At 39.4% G+C, this 14,277-nt stretch overlaps 1 protein-coding gene across 2 annotated transcripts in view; it reads right to left on the bottom strand.

Annotated features, from left to right (window-relative positions):
* Positions 1–14,277, bottom strand: part of LOC126458554 (katanin p80 WD40 repeat-containing subunit B1) — a 147,068-nt gene that overhangs the window by 88,161 nt on the left and 44,630 nt on the right. The window contains exons 8-10 of one of the 2 annotated variants that reach the window (XM_050095675.1): positions 12,285–12,338; positions 11,886–11,930; positions 7,592–7,874 (exon numbers count right to left, since the gene is read on the bottom strand). In XM_050095675.1, coding sequence (XP_049951632.1) covers positions 7,592–7,874; positions 11,886–11,930; positions 12,285–12,338 — 382 coding nt within the window. The remainder of the gene's footprint in view (positions 1–7,591; positions 7,875–11,885; positions 11,931–12,284; positions 12,339–14,277) is intronic. The other variant, XM_050095676.1, reaches the window with a different exon arrangement.

The raw sequence follows: 14,277 nt of genomic DNA, 5'->3' as shown, positions 1-14,277 counted from the left end.
ATACATACGCGATACTGCACCATGATGAACTCTTTGTAAAGTTATCAGGTGGCCAATATTTCTCAAAAATTGACTTGTCAGGTGCCTATAGACAACTCCCTCTAGATACAGAGTCACAACATATCCTAGTTGTCAATAATCCTTTTGGCCTGTACCAATAACTGCGATTACATTTTTCTACATCTTTTGGAACAACTTACAGCATCTGCGCCGGGCTATGCAAATTATTTGGGTGACATTATAGTTTCCAGTGCCTGGAATGAGGAACATCCACAAAATCTTGGTGCTCTTTTCTTCTGTTGTACAAGTGGTCGGGCTGAAGAGTAATTTAGAAAAACGTCAATTTTTTTCAACTTTCTATCATTTTATCTCAGGTTTGAAGTCTCTCGCAAGAGTCTCAAACCCCTGCATCTGTAAGTTTCTGCTATTGTATCATTACCACACCCTATGTCAGTCAAAGAACTCCAGGTTTTTCTAGGCAAAGTCGCCTACCACCATAAATTTTTGCCTGAGACAGTAACAATTGTGCAGCCTTTACAGGCATTGCTGTGCAAAGGGACTCAATTTCGCTGGTGACCAGCTTGTGAAATCGTTTTCCACCCTTAAGACCATGCTGCAATCTGCGCTGTGCTTAGTGACACACCAACTGCACTTTATCCTTGCAATGGACACTTCACAGTACAGGTTGGGGGCAGTGCTGGCTCATAGATATCCTGATGGCTCTGAGCAGTCTATTGCTTATGTCTAAAAAATGCTCCTGCTCAAACTAGATACTCTCGGATAGAAAAGGAAGCTTTGGCCATTGTATATGCTGTGAAGAGATTCCATGTTTTCCTCTATGGTAACAAATTACAAACCATTGGTTTCCTTATTCAGTCCTTCTGTACTGTTACGAGATAAAGCGGTACATCTCATTCAACATCGGGCTTTTTTCCTTTTGCATTACAACTGTGATTCATTTCCACCTCACAAATCAACAAACAAATGCCAACACTTTGTTCCACCTGCTGGCCAGCCTGAGCCCAGGATTTGTTCAGGAAGTATTGCTTTGTTTCCAGACTGATGTCGCCACCCAGCAAATGGCTGCTGGTTTCCCTGTAGTTACAGGGATTGTGAAGATGTAACTTCGGATCCCATCATAACATTCGTACAACACGGTCTAATGCATCCAACCCCCTGAGTATTTAATACACCTTTCAACATCGATTCCCTGTTGCGAATGGTTTTCTACTTTTAGACATGGATCATGCAGACCCTTGGGTGGTGATCCCCTCAGTGCTTCGTTCAGAGGGTCTCCGTTTATTACATGCACATCATTGGCGTGCGCCATGCACAAAAGCCTTGGCCCATTGACAAGTGTGTTTTGGCCCAGCTTGGATAGTGACTTACCTGCCTGGTTGCCTCCTGTTCACAGTGTGTAACACACCAAGCAGCTCCCAGGGTGTCGTCATCTCCTTGGCCGATGGCATAACATGCATGGGGCCATATACATGTGGATTTCATTGGCACCTTTCTCCACGGAACACACCAAGCACCTCCCAGGGTGTCGTCGTCTCCTTGGCCAATAGCATCACATGCATGGGGCCATATACATGTGGATTTCACTGGCCCCTTTCTCCACACTCATTGGCAGTTATCATTGATGCATATTCTCATTTTCCGTATGTCATTAATTGCATTTCCACATCCACAACTGCCATCATCACAGCCATGTCCAAATTTTTTTTCACTTAAGAGGTTTGCCCATGGTGTTAAGTGTCCAATAATGCCCCAGAATTTTCATCACAAGAGTTTACAGCATTTTGTGATTTTCGTGGTATCCATCACATCCTCGCCCAGGTTTTCTATCCACAGTCTCACGATGAGGTGAAACATCCAGTGCAAATGTTAAAAACTCAGACAAAAAAGTATGTTACTAACTCTTCGTCTGACATTGCCTTAGATCTGTTTCTCTCCTCATACCATTTCACGCCGTTCGGCGAGAAGAGCCCAGAAGAAATAATCTACAGACGCCAGCTGAGGACACTGCTACACCTCCTGCATACTCCACCTGGACATCAGCTGGTGCAGCCCTCTTCCGGCTGGGTGTGGCTGCCTGCAGAAGCAGTTTTAGACTTTGCCCTAAGAGGATTCCAGCTGTCATCACCAGATGCTGGGGGGCAATGTCTCTGCAACAATCGCACAGTGGATGGCCTCTGCTTGAGGCACCATGATCAGCTTCACCTTTGCGTGGATGGCTGGCTGCCCCCCCCCGATGTCACATCATCACCTCTGAGCCCATCATCTTTAGGTGTTGCATCACACATTGCTGCTGGTTCTCCATTCCTGTGCAAGTGAGGGCATCCATCCTTGGTGGCCAAGCCAGCAGTTCCCCTATTGCTTCTGACACCATCTTCATCCGTTCCTGAGCAGCCACTGATACCAGTATCATCAGCACTGCGGGCACCATCACCAGAGCTGATGCCCAATGTCGACATGGAAACAGCCCTGGCATTACCTGTGTTGCCATATGATTTGACACGGGAAGGTGGGCACAAAATGTGTCTGTGCCTGAAGCACTTGAGACCACACACTCCCATTGAAGCATGCCACCTTACCCAGAGTCCAGTGGACGAGGAGGACAGCATGTATGTCTCGAGAATCAGTGATCTATCTAATAGAAGGAGTGTGGCGACGCCTGCGCGTACTTTCAAAAGGCCGCGTGTGTGGCAGTACCATGTCTTTCAAGGAGTGCACCTCCTTTCACGATGTGCTTCCTTTGATTAACAACACCAACTTCTTATACATCTCTACTTTCCACGTCTCTACATTGAACTACAAAACTGCCAACTAGCCATCATTACTGGGAGCTACTGATGTAATGTCTCGCACCTCTGCACTTAATCAAAAAAGGTCATTAGAAATCGCGGCTGATAAACCTCTACGTTTGGACACAAGGACATAAAACTTCTTTCAGTCTTTCCGCACTCAGCATGTAGCTTGTCCGATCTACATCGATCCCAAATACCTGGCTTGATGAAACAATATGTTGGCGAAATTAATCACCATGTCCTGCGACTCTCTTAACTTTATAACTATATCTCTCTCTCTCTCTCTCTCTCTCTCTCTCTCTCTCTCTCTCTCTCTCTCTCTCTGTGTGTGTGTGTGTGTGTGTGTGTGCGTGCGTGTGTGTGTGGGGGGGGGGGGGTATCGAGGACACCTGCGCATGCAAGCGCCATGTGTGAAGTCATCATCAGAGCCCACCAACGACGCCAGTCTATATAGAGCTAGCTGAGTTATGCTCAGGCTCATTTCTCTATATGTATTGCTATGGCTCTTTGTGTATGGAATTGGTTTCTGCTGATTGTTACTTAAATACTACATTCAAGTTTCAATGCTGCTGTGGAATAAAGTTGGATTCAGTCATGTTATACTTATACACTACTTACACTTAATTACAGCGAGTAGTAGTTCTTATTTGTTCTGATAACTATTTTGCATATCAAATAACATACGACTGCGGTTAAATGGAGAAAACAGTCAATAGTTTTCATATCATTATAATGGCCACAATAATGAAATGCCATAAATATGTGCACCTTTCACAAGCTTATTATTGTTTACTGAGAAGGTATGGTAAGAGTTTGCTTTATAACTATTAGACTGTTTTGATTAATATTATTATTACAATGAGTAAAGAATCTGTAAATATCTTTGTATTTATAAACCGTAGGCTGTTTTTGAGCTTAAACATAAGGAAAAGTGATAGCTTCAAGGTTTCCTAGGGGTTATTTAAAGAAAGAAAGAGAAAGACAGAGAGAGAGAGAGAGAGAGAGAGAGAGAGAGAGAGAGAGAGAGAATATCAATTCAATATTTTTCTTCTCTGATAGTGTGACCAATCACAAGCACAAATATATGGCAAGTCTCAATTCAAGGCTGAACAAAATCTCAATAGTTAAGCTTCTTTGGATTTACGACAAGCTGACTTCCCGTAGCTGCTTGGTACGCAAGTGAATTCTGAGCTTCACATCAACAGAGCATATACTACAATTTCCCACTACTTCAGAGAGGAAATTTTCGATAAATCCCTTTAGATGCAGTTACAACTTTGAAACACACCATTAAACAAATGCCATAGTCTTTAAACAAAATATTCAGTTAATAACTGAGGCAGTTAGAAGCAAAGAGGTGTGACAAAACCGAATATTTGGAGATATGTGCACCATACTGCAGTGGAAGAACTAATCTATTTTGTGGGAAATGGATTTAGGTTTACCAGGTGATTTCAACAGCTTCCTAGCATTTATTTGAAGAACCGCTTAGCAACAAGTGTTTTCTCTTTGGATGCAAAGAGATGCAAGTGCACATACACATCTTTGGTTCTCAATGTTTTGTAAACTGGTGGGATCACATGATTTGATGCATTAGAATTTGGCAGATTATAAGTTGTTTTTGCAATCAAAACACTAAAACAGAAGAGTGGAAGAAGGTGAAAAGAGTAAGAAGAATACAGATAATGAACAGACAGGCAATGAAAATACCAATGTGATGTTTCCTGAGGTACATACAACAACTTCCTCAATCTGCACTGGCCCTCACTGCCTTTAGTTACAATGCAGGGATCAGAATAAAAACAAAAATGTCAATTAAGTGATGGATTTATATTATAAAGTACACCTCACGAAGACAATTAACCACAAGTCCCTGATTTCAGGCCACTCCTGTACGGAACATTTTATAAGACTACCCTCAATGATGACATGAATTTTGATTCCATCGACTTATGACAATGAAATAAAGGACGCCAAAGTTCAGCCATAATACCTGCCATAACAGAAATACTAGATATGCAGCAGTTACTTCCATTTGTGCCTCTAATTTACAACCATTCTGTACAAATCTTAAGCACAAATCAAAAACATCTGTTTATAAACCATATAGGAGATCACCTGAAAGTGGAGAGCCAAGAACACAAACTGCTAATGATGTGGAGCACTCTGATGATACTGTGTGGGACTCTGAATAGACATTTCCCGCAATAAAAACAAAATGGGAGTGTTTGTATGTGTATGCGCTAAGAGTTTGCTTGGAAATTTTTGTTTCTGTACGTAACACAGTCTATTCATTCCATTCCATTACACATATAATCAATAAAAGTTATACAAATGGATTGGGACCGATGACCGTAGCAGTCTGGTCCCTTTAATCCCAAAAACCAACCTATACGAATGGATTAATGTAATAAGTAAAACTAAGGCCAAATATTGTATTACATTGTTGTGGGTCATTCCAAACCTGGTACTAATGTGAGCCAAAGAGATGTACACTGGGGTGACAGAAGTCATGGGACAGCGATATGCACATATACAGTACACAAGGTATAAAAGGGCAGCGCATTGGCAGAGCTGTCATTTGCACTCAGGTGATTCATGTGAAAAGTTACTGGATGTGATTATGGCCGTACTCTGGGAACTAACAGATTTTGAATGCAAAATGGTAGTTTGAGCTAGATGAATGGGACATTTCATTCCAGAAATCATTAGGGAATTCAATATTCCACAATCCAAAGTGTGAAGAGTGTGCTGAGAATACCAAATTTCAGGCATTACCTCTCTCAACATACAATGCAGTGGCTAACGGGCTTTATTTAACAACAGAGAGCACTGGCAATTCTGTAGTGTTGTCAGTGTTAACACACAAGCAACACTGCATGAAACAACCACAGAAATCAATATGGGACGCATGACAAACATATCCATTATGACAGTGTGGCGAAATTTGGTGTTAATTGGCTATGGCAGAAGATGACTGACATGAGCGCCTTTGCTAACAGCATGACATCAACTGCAGTGCCTCTTCTGGGCTCCTGACCATATTGGTTGGACCCTAGAACCCTGGAAAACCACAGCCTGGTCAGACAAGTCCGGATTTCAATTGGCAAGAGCTGATGGTACGGTACGAGTGTGGTACAGACCTGATGAAGCCATGGACCACAAGGCCAGAAGGCACTGTGCAAGCTGGTGGTAGTTCCATCAAGGTGTGAGCTGTGTTTACTTGGAATGGACTGGGACCCTTGGTTCAACTGAACTGATCATCAGCTGTCTACTTGAAGACCATCTGCAGCCGTTCATTTATGGATGACACTGCGCTATGTCACTGGACCACAACTGTTCATGACTGGTTTGAAAAACATACCAGACAATTCGAGTGAATGATTTCGTGACCCAGATCACCCTGTATGAATCTCATCAAACATTTACAGAACGTAATCAAGAGGTCAGTCTGTGCCCCAAATCCTGCATCGGCAACACTTTCGCTATTATGGATGGCTATAGAGGCAGGATGGCTCAAAATTTCTGCAGGAGACTTCCAATGACTCATTGAGTCCATATCATGTCAGCTGCTGCACTATGTTGGGCAAAAGGAGGTCCGACATGGTATTAGGAGGTATCCCACGACTTTTTTCGCCTCTGTGTAAGTGACATCTTTGGAGAAAGAAGGGTGTAAGTGCTAACTAGACTATTGATAAAACATTACTGAGCACATTCTGGATCTAATCCACTGATATTGCATGTATAGCTTCATTAATAACAACTGCATGTGATGGCTACTGTCAACAATGTAACAAATGAATATAGAATTTAAAATTTGAAGCTTGTTTCCTCATTTTGTCACTTGCACCCCTTTGCTTTAAACTGCATTGATTACAAAAGCTGTTTTATGAACATTTTAGAAATCATTGTCTCTCCTCCGGCACTTCTAAGTAATGTAATAAATCGATGATATGAATTAATAGAGGGAAACATTCCACATGGGAAAAATATATATAAAAACAAAGATGATGTGACTTACCAAACGAAAGCGCTGGCACGTCGATAGACACACAAACAAACACAAACATACACACAAAATTCAATCTTTCGCCACAAACAGTTGCCTCATCAGGAAAGAGGGAAGGAGAGGGAAAGACGAAAGGAAGTGGGTTTTAAGGGAGAGGGTAAGGAGTCATTCCAATCCCGGGAGCGGAAAGACTTACCTTAGGGGGAAAAAAGGACGGGTATACACACACACACACACACACACACACACACACACACACACACACACACACACATCCACACATATACAGACACAAGCAGACATATTTAAAGACAAAGAGTTTGGGCAGAGATCTCAGTCGAGGCGGCTCGACTGACATCTCTGCCCAAACTCTTTGTCTTTAAATATGTCTGCTTGTGTCTGTATATATGTGTGTGTGTGTGTGTGTGTGTGTGTGTGTGTGTGTGTGTGTGTGTGTGTGTGTGTGTGTGTGGGCGCGCGCGCGCGCGAGTGTATACCCGTCCTTTTTTCCCCCTAAGGTAAGTCTTTCCGTTCTCGGGATTGGAATGACTCCTTACCATCTCCCTTGAAACCCACTTCCTCTCGTCTTTCCCTCTCCTTGCCTCTTTCCTGATGAGGCAACAGTTTGTTGCGAAAGCTTGAATTTTGTGTGTATGTTTGTGTGTCTATCGACGCGCCAGCGCTTTCGTTTGGTAAGTCACATCATCTTTGTTTTTATACATAATGTAATAAATCAATTTACATAAACTATAAACAATCCAACTGAACTCACTTCACAGGAAAATCCATTTCTGGGAACTCAGATGAATCCTTATATGAATTCAGTCTACGAGAATTGTGCTTTGAGCGTGGCGAACTTGTAGCCTGTGGATGCATAGGCGTGGAGAACTGTGAGTCTATTACTATGTCACTGTTTGGAGAATCAGCAGGCAACCTGACCACAGCTGGCAGTGACTGGGAAGTTTCACTCAAGTTGATGCTGCTCAGGCTCCTTGAGCTTAGGTACACCTCTGCTTCACTTGAGGCTGGGTGCAGCGCTTGAGGTATTGCTGGGTCTAGAAGATTTCACAAAGAATCTGTTTGAGTTATGTTTATTTCCCAATCAGAGATGACAAAAACTAACTCTTACTGGACAAAAAAAAAATAATTAATTACTGCTCATCACACATGCATTTTTCAATCAGAAAACAAAAAATAAAATAAGGAATTTCCACTATTTTAGAACTTTACATGAGAAAGACAGGTTTGTATTAATTACTGTTGCAAGTACAAGAGTATTTTTTTTTTAAATTTTAATAATGAACAGCTCCAGTAGCACCGTTTACCTACAATTTACCTAGGTTTCAGTCGGGATAACCCAACCTCCTTCAGAATAACAGCATCTACTGTTTGTCCATAGTGGACATTGTCAAGCTAAAACTACAGTGTTCCAGTACAGCAGTCATGGCTGCCGCAGCACGGTCGCGAAGTGGGGCCAAGGCAGTGCCAGAGAAGTTTTACAGTTTGACGATAATTTATGAACTTGTAGTTTTAGCTTGACGATGTCCACTATGGATACTGTTATTCTGAAGAAGGTTGGGTTATCCTGACTGAAACCTAGGTAAATTCTAGGTAAACGGTGCAACCGAGGCTGTTCATTATTAAAATTAAAATTTGTACAGTTGATGACAGGGCTGCGAAATACTGAAGATATTTAACAACAGTATTTATTAATATATAGAATTACTTAATCTTAAGAAAATAGCACAAATACTTAAAAAAATTTAATAGGTACCTGTAGTTATTATTGTACAGAATAATAAGCTAGCACCTAAAGTAAAAGCTTATGTAGTATTTAATTTCTTTCTAAGAAACTGCACACATACCAAAATATATGGCACCTCCCATGCCTCTTCAGAGACATTCATATCTGCACACATATTTCTTCTTCTTTTTCCTATCTTTTAGCTCCTTATTGTTAAATAACAGAAGAAGTATATGTAACAAATTCCCACATAGTCGATGCAAGACTAAAATGTCACTAAGCTTTGTGTGTGTGTGTGTGTGTGTGTGTGTGTGTGTGTGTGTGTGTGTGTGTGTGTGGGCGCACGCGCATGTGCGTGCGTGAAATGTCTCAACTACACAGGGAATTGTTATCTTTTTATTCATTCCATTATTTATAATCCACCAAGGAATTCCCGTTATCCTACCATACTGTAAGATTTTTTTTAAAAGTCCTAATGAAAGGTTCAGTATCCAAGAACACACGCATCTTGTTAGAAATTAACAGATATGACAAAAAAAGTACAGTACTGCTAAAAAATGTAAGGAAAGAAGCCATAGAAGACAATGCTACAAAGTTTGTGTATATCACATATTTTAATAATTTTTTTTTTTAGGTGACAAAATTTGACTCAGTAAGTTCAGAAGACAAATCAGACACAATTCTGTGAAATGAAAACTCCTCACATAATCACATTTGAAATACAGAAAATCGCCATGACCCTCGAAAGTAAAAATTCCAATAAGACACGAAAAAGTTGTGGCCTTTACTTTCTTAGTTATGTCTGTAATATTTAAGCAATTCAATGATTTTTTCCCCTTACAGATTAAAATATGCCAGTGTCGGGCTTTTCTATAAGAAAGACGATTCCACAATTTTTGAGATCTGTTTTCCAGGATTGTCACTAATTCACTCGTGTAGTAACTGGATGCTTAGTGAATCAAAGTACGGATTTCAAAAGTTCTGCTCTACCGAGTAGCAATTTATACATTCACTGGGAACATAATAAAATTTTTAACTGGTAACATAATGCCATTTGCGATCTTCTGCAACTTACTGGACGACTTTGGCTGTGTCAACTATAAATTCTTTATGGGAAGTTAGGTTTTTATGAGATACATTATGCAGCACAAGTTTTGTTTTATTCCTATTTAAAAGTCATTATGTAGAGAGTTGCTGTAGGATGATCAAGTAACATGAAAAGTGGTGCTGTATCATCCATGTAGGGTGAAATCACAGTGGACATTCTGAAGGATGTAGTTGTGGGCCTGTTGCTGTTCTTGCTCCTCTTAATGAGTTATCATTTAAATTAGAATGAAGAATTAGTCACTTTTGCAGATGATCAAGCATTAATGTCAAACCAAACAAATAATATCTACTGGCAAAATAGCAGCATAAGTGACGTTTTTCCTAAAGTTAATAATTGGTTTCGAACAAATTGGTTAGCTTTAAAATTTGAATAAAACACAGTTCATCCAGTTTTGTGCAGCCAAAATACCCTACCCGCTATTGACACTATGTACCAACAATAAATAGTAAACAAGATAAAATTTCTACATTCACAGATGTGCATTCTCATGAAAACAAACTGGAAAAACTGAGATACATAATACATTTTCTATCTCTAATGTTCAACAGGGTAATAGTCTGGAATAACTCTTCACTTAGGCAAAAATATTCATAGAACACAAAAAAGTAATTTGAATTATATGTGGAACTCACACAGTTACACCTCATGAGCATCTGTTTAAGGAACTGGGAATATTAGCCACAGCTGCATAGTATACTTACTGATTAAATTAACTGTCAACAATTCACTGCAGTTTGATAGCAACAGAGAAATTAACAACAATACACTGCAGTTTGATAGCAACAGAGAAACTAACAAATACATTACCAGAGAGGAATACAATCTGCACTTCCTTCCTGTGAATCTAACTGTGACACAAGAAAGAGTGAAAGTCAAAGCTATAGAACTTGTTGGTAGTCTACTATGCTAATGAAACATCTGACAGACATGAGTGTTTTCCAAAGTGGTTCAAAGTTGAGTCCCCTTAGCAATGCCTCCTACAATACACAGGACTTCTTGAATAGCAAAAGGTAGTCAATTACAAATCCGCAAATGGAGAGTACGAGACCAACTAAATACATATATATTTTACTTGTCTGCTTGTGTCTGTGTATGTGCGCATGGATATGTGTGTGGGTGCGCGAGTGTATACCTGTCCTTTTTTCCCCCCTAAGGTAAGTCTTTCCGCTCCTGGGATTGGAATGACTCCTTACCCTCTCCCTTAAAACCCACATCCTTTCGTCTTTCCCTCTCCTTCCCTCTTTCCTGACGAAGCAACCATTGGTTGCGAAAGCTACAATTTTGTGTGTATGTATGTGTTTGTTTGTGTTTCTATCGACCTGCCAGCGCTTTCGTACGGTAAGTCACATCATCTTTGTTTCTAAATATACATATATATTTTTAAATGTCTATGCAATTTCTGTTCAGCTGAATGTTCCACATCATAATGTTAATCATGAATTCGATCTATAGGTCATGAATCTTGGCAGCAACCTTGGTTAGGCAATAATGGCATTCTCGCAGCAATAAGTATCTGACGGACTCAAAAAATCTTATGCTTTAACATTATTCAAAAGGTATGAATTACTGTACAGTTTTGTTAGCTCTTATACGATCCTCACAAATTTGTTCATAATCATCTGACAAATTCTAAACAAAAGTGATGAGTTGCACACTTATGAAATGTCAAGCAGCTGATATAAATGAAAATTTTAAAAATATTTTACAGGTTGCCATAAATAAATACTGGTGGACTACACAGAATACAAACACTGTAACAAACTGAATGGCAGGAACAAAGTTCACAGTTTAAAGCCCCATATACATGTAACTCATCTGAGGTGGCACAACTCTGATTGAATAAGCATGGGAATATTCGCCATGGCTTTGCTGAAAGAACTGTCTCATCATGTGCCTGAAGGAAACTCAAATCAGGATGGTTGGACAGGGGTGTGAAATCTGCTGCTCCTCTAAACAAGTCAAATATTTTAGGCACTGTACAATACCAGTCAGTTTGGGGTCGAGGTGGACTATAATGGCCGACTGAAGACTACCAATAAATAAAAGTGTGGATGAAATACAAGTTTTTGTTACCATGGGAAAAGTTACATTCTACTAATGGAAATAAATAGGCATTGTTTCTTCAGGAGATATAACAACAAAAGTAGTATTTACAATTACACCTGCATTTTCCATGAATGTATAAGGTGTTCTGAACACAAATATCAAACTCACCATTAGAAAGAGCAGGGAACGAGTTACGAGGGGGTGTTGACGCAGCTGTAACACAAAGCAAAAGCAAATATGAAGTCCACAACAACAATAAAAATCACATGTGCTCTATGAATCAATAAATTCATACAAGTATAATTGCAAACATAACATTTTGAAAGGAAAAATGCTGGAAGTTTTTAATTCATATTTTTAGAGTTTTTTTATTCCTAACAATACATTGCACCCCTGTCATATCACAAGCAATGATGGTAGTCACAGGACAGCTAAAGTCATCTGAAGTATAAAATTACAAAAGTCAGAAAAGATATACTGTATTTCTATTTCACTCACACACTTAGTTCTCTCATAACATGATGACTGACAGATGCACAGGAAAGATCAAAACTGAAAACAACTCACCATCATCAGGTGGTGCAGGGAAAGGTTCAGGTTCAAGAGGAGGTGTTCGACTAACTGTAACAAACAAGTAGATGCAAAACTTAATGCAGATCACACACATGCTCTCTACAGATGCTAAAAATAACATTTCTGATCTAAGCGAAATAAAGGAATTTGTAAATATTAGTAACTATTACTCTAAGGAAAAACTGAATAGTATTCCAGAGTTAACAGCATAGTAGATATTAGCAAAAGCTGTCTGGCTATTATTCTTTGGGACAAACAGTTATATTCATGAACAGTTTGCAGAACGGTAGCTGTTAGTTACATGCATGTGCATATGTACACAGAAAAACATACACAAACACGTACATGGAAGAGGGTGAAAGTACTAAGAGAAGGAAAAGAAGAAGGTTGTGAGTAGTATGAGGGAGGGGGGGGGGGGGAGGGGGGGGGGGAGAGGGAGGAGAAGGGAAGTGAAAAGTGAGGTTAGAATGTGCAAGTGAAGAAAGGAAAACAATACATATCCCAAATATGCAGTGCATAAGAGGAGTGCAACAATGACATAAAATTTTGAGTAAAGCAAGAATGCACGGGAGGCAAGAGAAAAAAATATATATTCTCAGTATCTACACTATAAAAGGTTATATATTAAACACAACTTCATGTGTACATCAACACATTTACATGCAACAGACACCAAGAGGGAGTCATAGAAAGGGAGTTTGGGGGGCGGGGGGGGGGGGGGCGGTTGTCAGGGTGATGGGACTGAGAGGTTGAGAGGTTCAGGTAGTGAGATAACAAGACTGAGAAGGATAGTGTGAATATGAGGTATTAATTGGAAGCTGAGAGGGGAAGGGGACAGCATAAGTTCAACAGAGGATTCTTGCATCGTCATGAAAAAAAGTGCCAGAACTAAATGTAAATGACTAGTGGCTCCTAAAGTGTATTGCAGTTTTGACGAGTATGATACCTGAATTTCAATGTCGTACCATTACTGAATACAATGGCACAAATGATAACTTCATGTAGTCATAATTTCATGTTAACATTTGGTTTTAATTGTTTGTAAAATATGAATTAATTGCAGAACTTTTATTTCAGCAGCACTGTAACACACTGCAGATATTATCTCAACCATTTATTAAGAGGTTAAAGTGAAAAGCAGGAGGAGGAGAAGAATGGATTACATATTTCTCAAGAATTAGTACAATGATAGGTCACACAAAAACAAGCAACAGTTATTGGCCAATTTCAACTTTCCAGAGAGTTCTTCATATTAGAGATACAAATGGTAATGACACAAAAGTGTTACAACAGCACCACTGCAGCCAGTAAGACATCTTTCATTTTGTTAATACTAAGAGAGTAGGAGCCAAACAGAGGATTACTTCATGTTTCATGAGCTAAATGGAAATCAAAAGTCAAGAAGAAACAGAAAAACTGCTCATGTGAATCAATACAAAAATGTCAAGCAAAGTCTACCAGGATAGGAAAAATAACATGTTTGCTAAAGGAAAATTCCAACAAGCAATATAGGGAACTCATAAAAAAATTCCAACAAGCAATATAGGGAACTCATAAATTTTCTTTGTTAGAAGAGGTAATAGTAGTCATTCTTTATACAAACACACTGAATACATTTTGAGAAATGTCCTGGGTTTTGTCATGAAGTACAAGTAATAAATATAAGTTATAACTGCTGAGAATATAACCATGTCTCTATTGATCTCACGCATGTAACACCTGTTTGCAAAAGAAGGATGTGAAAATATGAGTCACACACCACATTCTGTTCAAAGTTTTCTACAAACTACCCAATATGCAACACAATTATACAATAATAATCTGTTGGAAGATTACTATGATAGTCTCTATAAAGCAGAAATAATACAAAAGCTCTTGAACATTCACCAGCACACAAATTATGCACAATAATGTACAATTACAACTGTAGGAAGATAATAAACAGAAAGTAAAATATAAGAAAAAGTAGATGTAACATTAGAAGAAG

Source organism: Schistocerca serialis, chromosome 2 (assembly GCF_023864345.2).
Source record: "Schistocerca serialis cubense isolate TAMUIC-IGC-003099 chromosome 2, iqSchSeri2.2, whole genome shotgun sequence".
Taxonomy (NCBI): domain Eukaryota; kingdom Metazoa; phylum Arthropoda; class Insecta; order Orthoptera; family Acrididae; genus Schistocerca; species Schistocerca serialis.
Note: the sequence above shows the minus strand (reverse complement) of the source record. Positions and strands in the feature narration are given on the sequence as shown.